An 8316-nucleotide genomic window follows, 5' to 3' on the forward strand; every position below is an offset into this window, starting at 1 on the left:
AAAAATGCAGATGAGCTGAAGGCCACTGTCAAAGAAACCTGGGCTTCCATACCACCTCAGCAGTGCCACAAACTGATCACCTCCATGCCACGCCGAACTGAGGCAGTAATTAAAGCAAAAGGAGCCCCTACCAAGTATTGAGTACATGTACAGTAAATGAACATACTTTCCAGAAGGCCAACAATTCACTAAAAATGTTTTTTTTTTATTGGTCTTATGAAGTATTCTAATTTGTTGAGATAGTGAATTGGTGGGTTTTTGTTAAATGTGAGCCAAAATCATCACAATTACAAGAACCAAAGACTTAAACTACTTCAGTCTGTGTGCATTGAATTTATTTAATACATGAGTTTCACAATTTGAGTTGAACTACTGAAATAAATGAACTTTTCCATGACATTCTAATTTATTGAGATGCACCTGTATGTGACAAAGGAAGGATGTCTGTCTTATTAAGCATGAGTTACAGAGACTGGAAGACTTGAGCAACAGAAAGATTGAATCATACAGGAGGAATTTATGATGGTGTTGGAAATCCCCAACAAGTAAAAGTCTGAGGATTAAAGCAATCTCTGATATTGCTGTTTAGAGATTGATAACAGGTTTGCATTAACTGCTTTGTATTGAAACCAATAAAATAAGTGGTTTTATTGTTACGATTGTCTCTGAGACTTTACTTATAACCACAAACTGAGCCTCAAAAAAGAACAACCAGAAGGAAGTCTTATATGTCCTTCCTGAAGGACTTCAACTTGTGGGCGAGTTAGTAGCCTATATGGTTTAGGCTAGTTTTGACTACGCTATACCTGAATAATTATAGGGTTAAAGGTGTAAGATAAAAAGACAAACAGAAAAGCAATAATTAAGGAGTTGTTTTTCCAAGTAAGACATGCAGGAATGTTTCATTAGAATGAACCTGTCATCCTCCTCTGTGCTGCTATGGGCAAAGCAAGGACATCATCAGCAGATAACTTAGTGAAATAATGCTCTCATGATACGAGACCTGATGTTTCAAGTGTAACTGCTTTCAAGGTTAACAGGCCTTGAGAGAGTCAAAGGGAGTCATAGAAAACAGTTTTATCAATTGCATGACTTCATTTTAGGTAATGGATTATTATGGGATTCTGAGGAAGACTAAGGTGGATGAGGATGAACCAGAAGTGTACATTTCTGGTAAACTTAGGAGGGCTTATAATGGTATGTTTGTTTGTTTATCATTTATCCAATCCAGTTAGAAAATTATTTATTTATTTATTATGTGTCATGCTGTGTGATATACAATCACATTATCTCGTCAGTTTTGCAAATATTCTAATATACATTCCATGTGCATTTGTATTAACTTAATTGCTAGCTTTTTTCCCCTTGCTATCTTTGTTATTTATTAAAGCAATAAACCACTCTTGGTCATTTAAGTCCATTTATTTATTTAATGTAAGGTTCATTGTATCAAGACTAAATGGAGAATAGATGCACATTTTAATATGTATGTATTTGAATGATTTAATGATTCAATTTCTAAAATATATTTAGATGCACACACACACCAAATTCACATAATATCTACATTTATGTGCATGTTCTTCTACCTGCATCACTGCAATACATTTTATCAGATTTTTAAATAATCTTTTTCAATCAAACTTTTCTTCATTCTTTACTCTCCACATACACTAAACAGTTTACACACACACACACAAAACATGTGTCTTGTTTTCACCCACAGCCAAATGCACCTATAATTTCACTCATAACCATAGACTGTATAAAACCATAGACTGTATTATTATTTTTTTTTTTCCCTCCTTTATTAGGATTAGCAACAAGTATACAAAAATATACAACCCTAGTAACAACAAAATCACAAAACAAAATAAAATAAAAAATAAAACAACAACAACAACAAACATACAGGGCCAGGGGTAATATAAATTACATTATATAAAGTAAAGGTGCCTCAAAAGGCACTTTTTAACAACCAGGCAAAAGGTCACAGAGCATTCAGTCAACTGTACATTATAGGAAAGAGCCAATATTATAAGATGCACACAATGTTATCGATTTTAAGGCTTTAACATTGCTGGAGGTAGATATTGTTTCCAAGTAATACTTCAGATCTTTACAAAATATAAGAAATAGGGGCTTTACAGACAAAAATTTGCACTTATGTATAAAAAATTTTGCTAGCAAAATAAATAGATTTATTAGAAAATATTTGTCCTTTAGATTCTTATCAACATGATAAAAACCAAATAAAACATCCTTGTACAACAAAGAAAAATTGTCTAAGAGAGAAGAACGTATAAATAAACAGATTTTTTTCCAAAAAATGGTTACATAAACCATAGACTGTATAAAAACGTGGACGTAGTGTCCGTGACGTCACCCGTAGATTTCCGAAGAGCGTTTTTGAAGCTCAAAAGTGGGCGGGGCCAGCCGTCGCCATCTTGGCAGCGCGTCACCGCGCGTCACTCCCGGATAATCGAAAATGGGCAAAGAGGCGGGAGCAGGTTGCTGAAGCCACGCCCACCTAGCTCGACGGTGGTGACAGCAGCGGCAATCCACCTGTCACTCAAGTGGCCTTAATTATGCAGAAATTTAAGGCTTAATATAATTTAAATGGATGAGTTATAAAAAAATTCATCCCCCTCACAGTTGTCATGAAGGGCAAAATTAGCTATATAGACCAAAATAATTTTTTGAACCAGGCTGTAAAACGTTTTTTTTCTGCTGAAAATTTGGGCATTTTAACATGGAGAGTCTATAGGATTGACTCCCTTTTGCAGCCAGCCTCTAGCGGCCAGTCGATGAATTACAGTTTAAGTCACTTCCTTGTTTACAGGATGACATTTATGTAAGAGTTTCTCTTAACCCTTTTGTTTCGTTTATCTGAAAGGAAGAGAACACCCACTCACTGAGAAACACTTTTTCGCCCTCTGCAGGAATTAAAGGGAAATTACAGCATCTCAGTTATTTTATCGCCCCTCCCACAGTTACGTCAGACCCCTGACGCTATGCGCAATCACCACGCCCCCTGCGTGGTATCTTTCCGCCAAAGTGTCAGCCGCCAAGTGACCATCAAGCCGAAACACATCTAAAAATGACCGACCAAGGGCTGACGAATGAAGCAGCTGCCGCTGCGTGTAAAGAGGGGAACCCCATCACTAAAGTAAGACGCCGCACTTGAGTCCAGAACTAGGGCGAGACCTGTAAATCAAACACGAAGATCGTCGCTCATTTCCCTGTTCTCCTTTAAACTACTGCAGGCAAACTTTGCGATTCAGAGCATCTCCTTGATATCGATGTTACTTTACAGTGATCTATCTGCATCTCTGGGTCTCTGTTAGTTTCTCAGCTGAGTTTGTAGAGATTGTATGGGTAAGTGCTGTATTGCTGAGTCATGGATATGAAAATCAATACAGACTTGATTCTGTTTTCTGTATGTAATGCTGATTGATATAAGTTACTAGAATGACCTTTGACATTTTACACAGATGAAATGTTGACCTGTGGCTCCTCCAATGTCACAGCCAGAGCAGTGCCTACATATAAATATTACCATAAGAACACTAACAAACTTTTCATAATGGATAACCTGGTAATATTAGGAAATATTTACATTTTTTGTCCATTCTTGGAAAAGCCATGTCATAAATAATCTTAACATAATTTGCACAATTTTAACCAAAGAGATGCTGTAAAATAACATCTATATCAGAGATTATTATAAATTATAATCATAATTTGTAACAGTACATCCATAGTTCAGAGCAGAGCTGCTAGAGATTTCAGAATGACATTTAATTCATGCATTTAGCAGAAATATTAGATTGAATATTGCTAATAATTAATAATTATTTATTATTATTACAATTAATAATTGCTATTAGAATATTTATAATATATAGAAGATTGCTTAACTTGAATTCTATTAATAATGTAACCCGCCCCCCTCCGTTATGGTCTCAGGCCTTTGGATGCCACTGTTTATCATTTTTCATCACCTTATCAGTTTTATTCTTACTGAAAGTTATTTATGCCACTGCTGTAGGACTTCATGATGCAGCAGACGATGCTGCGGGTTAAGGATCCGGTTAAATCCCTGGATTTCTACACGCGCATATTGGGAATGACGTGAGAAAACTTTTTCTCTACTAGAAATGGGACTTGAGTCTTGATATGATTTACTTTAGTTTTAGGCTAATTATTTTGTAATATCTAAATGTGCTATGTCTGTAGAAATGTTTAATGCATTTTACTTCCATTTTTGTAATATAATAAATAGACATTGTAAATTCATATATTAAAATGCACAGAAAATAAGAATGCAAATGGGTTTATCAGTCAAGTACAGTAGTTTGCTGATCTTTGCAATTAAGTATTTTTTTATGTGAATTTCTTTATAGGCTGTTACAGAAGTTTGATTTCCCCTCCATGCGATTCTCCCTGTATTTTCTGGGTTATGAGGATAAGAAAGAGATCCCTGCAGATGTGAAGGAGAGGACAGCCTGGACGTTCTCCCGTCGAGCCACTATAGAACTCACACAGTAAGTGTGTGTGTGTGTGTGTGTGTGCTGTAAGGAACATATTAAAACCTTTCGTGTCTTTAGATATCAGTATCAGCCATTTAAAAAAATTCTATACAAGTTGAGCACTAATCTTCTGCATAGAGTAAAAAAAGCATTGACCATGCTTACCATGATAATCGCCAGGTTCTGAATTATGTCTAAACATAAGTTCAAAGTAAAAGGCAGTTTTATGTGCCATTCTGTATTTCTCATTTGTGTTTTATCTTTTTACCAGTAACTGGGGCTCAGAGACAGATGACAGCCAGTCTTACCACAACAGCAACTCAGACCCAAGAGGCTTTGGTAAGTATAACATGCATGACGCCATTTCTGTCTGTCATAGTCAGGCTGGACTATATAGCTAAAATATATATATATATATATATATATATAGAGAGAGAGAGAGAGTAGAAAACATGGAAACACCAAAGACGCTTTAATATGTTGTGCGTTTTAATAGACCGGTGACGACCGCACAGAGTAGCATTATAACAGAACTTTCAAATGTATCTAGTATGATAAAACAGCGCTGCTTTACCCCACATACGCACGACCGGAAGAAGCAGAAGCAGTCGACTGTGGCATAATAAAAGCTCCGCTGCTTTCGAGCCGTGTGTCACGCTCGTTCAGCGGCCTCGTTTCACTTCGACGGCTTTCAGCCTCACCCTGCTTCATTCTACTACGTTAATAAATCATTAGCTCATCCATGAACATGATTTCTGCCTGAGTCCCGTCAGATTGCATCGGCTGTGGGGATGAAGACAACAACTCCCATGATTCCACACTCAGTCACAGCGTCATCAAACTACGCCTTTGTCTATTTGTTTATTTTGAATACGCGCCCTCTAGCGGTGAAAATTACATATTGTGCCTTTAAAGGATGATTTTTATTAATTCATACAAACCATCATTTTGTCTAAACCGCAATTAAATTCAAAAGTTTTAATGTAAACACTAAGAAACACTAAATGTTCTGAATATTTGATATATATTTTAGTTAAAATAGTCAGGGCATATTTTCCAAATTTCAGTATATCGTTCACTGTATCAGTATACAGTACTAAACAGCAGTATTTACTTACATATATTTGAACTAAAGGTTTTATTGCACTAAAAACTTCAGTGAACATTTCTGATCAATAATGCACACTATTCAAATTCACATTTATTTCCTCTGCCATTTTGGCTACTGAAGTTAAAATCAGAGATGCAAATAAAGCATCTGTCTTAACACTCCCGTACTTGTGGTTCACAAAACAAAGGAAGGATTGTGAAACCCAAGTCAGTAGGAAATGTAATGGTCAAATAAAATGTGACATTCATGATGTTGCATTATTTTATATTATAAATTCTTCATGCATTATTTTATATTGCTAGCAAAATCATTGCAAATATGTGAAAATATAGTTCTAGATAAAATAATATGTAATATCTCTGTATAACATTATTAACCTAAAATATATATATATATCAGGCCATATTGGAATTGCTGTACCGGATGTCTATGCTGCCTGCAAGCTGTTTGAAGAGAATGGAGTGACCTTTGTAAAAAAACCTGATGATGGTAATTTCTTTTATATCATCCTATGTGATTATTTTAGATACATAATGTTTCTTCACCTGCAACAAACTATTTTAGTGCCACAGAATTTGCAAATTTTGGATGTTTATATTTGCATGTTACTGTGACTGTGTTCTCAATAGCATAATATCATACTACTCTTACTATTTCTGCATTATATAGCATATGAACTGTGCACAGTATGCACATTTTCTGTATACATGCAATACAAAGACCCCTTTTTAAAATAAATAAAATTGGATTAAAAATGCAAAATAACCCTCTTTGATCTCCAAAGACTGAATGTCTCTGAAATAAACTTAAAGGAATACTTACTGGCAATAATGGTTAGAGAGTTGGACTCGTAACCCAAAGGTTGCGGGTTCGAGTCTCGTACCGGCAGGGATTGTAGGTGGGGGGGAGTGAATGTACAGCGCTCTCTCCCACCTTCAATACCACGACTGAGGTGCCCTTGAGCAAGGCACCGAACCCCCAACTGCTCCCAGGGCGCCGCAGCAAAAATGGCTGGACTGGAGTAATGATGCTGAAAATTCAGATCTGATCATCGGAATAAATTATTTTACAATATATAGACAGAAAACAGCTATTTTAAAATGTAATATTTCACAATATTAGTTTTTATTTTATTTCAAGTAATTTTTTTTTTTTCCGTACTTGTGGTTCACAAAACAAAGGAAGGATTGTGAAACCCAAGTCAGTAGGAAATGTAATGGTCAAATAAAATGTGACATTCATGATGTTGCATTATTTTATATTATAAATTCTTCATGCATTATTTTATATTGCTAGCAAAATCATTGCAAATATGTGAAAATATAGTTCTAGATAAAATAATATGTAATATCTCTGTATAACATTATTAACCTAAAATATATATATATATCAGGCCATATTGGAATTGCTGTACCGGATGTCTATGCTGCCTGCAAGCTGTTTGAAGAGAATGGAGTGACCTTTGTAAAAAAACCTGATGATGGTAATTTCTTTTATATCATCCTATGTGATTATTTTAGATACATAATGTTTCTTCACCTGCAACAAACTATTTTAGTGCCACAGAATTTGCAAATTTTGGATGTTTATATTTGCATGTTACTGTGACTGTGTTCTCAATAGCATAATATCATACTACTCTTACTATTTCTGCATTATATAGCATATGAACTGTGCACAGTATGCACATTTTCTGTATACATGCAATACAAAGACCCCTTTTTAAAATAAATAAAATTGGATTAAAAATGCAAAATAACCCTCTTTGATCTCCAAAGACTGAATGTCTCTGAAATAAACTTAAAGGAATACTTACTGGCAATAATGGTTAGAGAGTTGGACTCGTAACCCAAAGGTTGCGGGTTCGAGTCTCTGGGATAAATGCAGAGCACTAATTCCGAGTATGGGTCACCATACTTGGCCACGTCACGTCACTTTTCACTTTCAATTTATTTAATATTTATTTATTACTTGCAGGTAAAATGAAGGGCCTGGCCTTTATTCAGGATCCTGATGGTTACTGGATTGAGATTCTCAGCCCTAACAACATGGTGTCCATCACTTCTTAAAGACTGTTGTTATGCTGTGACCTGATCAGAAGACACTAGTTGTGAAAATCAAGGACAGTTGGGTGATCAGAAAGGGGGGTTGCTCTGTGGACAGCATGGAAAGCTGTGCACACTATGAAGACTGACAATCTTTGACAGTGTGTTAGACATTTGGTCAGCTGAGTATAAAATATAACAATGCAATCTGACATTTACTTTTTGAAATAATGCAGTCCTCCATAGAGTCTAACCCTAAAAGTTTACATTACTAAAATAAAATATTTTTTGAATTTTTGCAGTCATTCTAACCTTAAAACCCTACCGTTGTTTGATCAAATAAAGCAAGGCAATTATTTTTGTGTCACTCTTTCATTGACTGTTTGAAGAAGCCTGTAGTACTACATTTGTTTCAGGATACAATATTGGTATGTACCCTGTTAAAAAGACACTAAGATTTAAATAGAGAGTTAAATTTAAAGGGTTAGTTCACCAAAAAATTCTGTCATTAATTACTCACCCTTGTGTTGTTCCAAACCCGTAAGACCTTTGTTCATCTTCGGAACACAATTTAAGATATTTTTGATGAAATCTGAGGGCTCTCTGACCCTCCCATAGACAGCAAGGT

At 35.4% G+C, this 8316-nt stretch overlaps 1 protein-coding gene across 1 annotated transcript; it reads left to right on the forward strand.

Annotated features, from left to right (window-relative positions):
• The first annotated feature begins 2995 nt into the window (after window positions 1–2995).
• On the forward strand, window positions 2996–8034 carry LOC107679178 (lactoylglutathione lyase-like). The gene is made up of 6 exons (XM_016474680.1): window positions 2996–3169; window positions 4052–4134; window positions 4407–4547; window positions 4804–4871; window positions 6043–6132; window positions 7621–8034. The coding sequence occupies exons 1-6, from the start codon at window positions 3101–3103 to the stop codon at window positions 7710–7712; spliced, it is 543 nt and encodes a 180-aa protein (XP_016330166.1). The 5' UTR covers window positions 2996–3100; the 3' UTR covers window positions 7713–8034.
• Window positions 8035–8316: the final 282 nt, after the last annotated feature.

This window comes from Sinocyclocheilus anshuiensis, unplaced genomic scaffold (genome assembly GCF_001515605.1).
Source record: "Sinocyclocheilus anshuiensis isolate Anshui unplaced genomic scaffold, SAMN03320099.WGS_v1.1 scaffold300, whole genome shotgun sequence".
NCBI classification, from domain to species: Eukaryota; Metazoa; Chordata; class Actinopteri; order Cypriniformes; family Cyprinidae; genus Sinocyclocheilus; species Sinocyclocheilus anshuiensis.

Excerpts from the sequence above, each read along its gene's own strand:
- LOC107679178 (XM_016474680.1), top strand. The coding sequence starts at position 3,101 with ATGACCGACCAAGGGCTGACGAATGAAGCAGCTGCCGCTGCGTGTAAA. Across the intron at positions 4,135-4,406 it reads ACGCGCATATTGGGAATGAC|GCTGTTACAGAAGTTTGATT; the intron begins GTGAGAAAACTT and ends ATTTCTTTATAG. Across the intron at positions 4,548-4,803 it reads GCCACTATAGAACTCACACA|TAACTGGGGCTCAGAGACAG; the intron begins GTAAGTGTGTGT and ends TCTTTTTACCAG.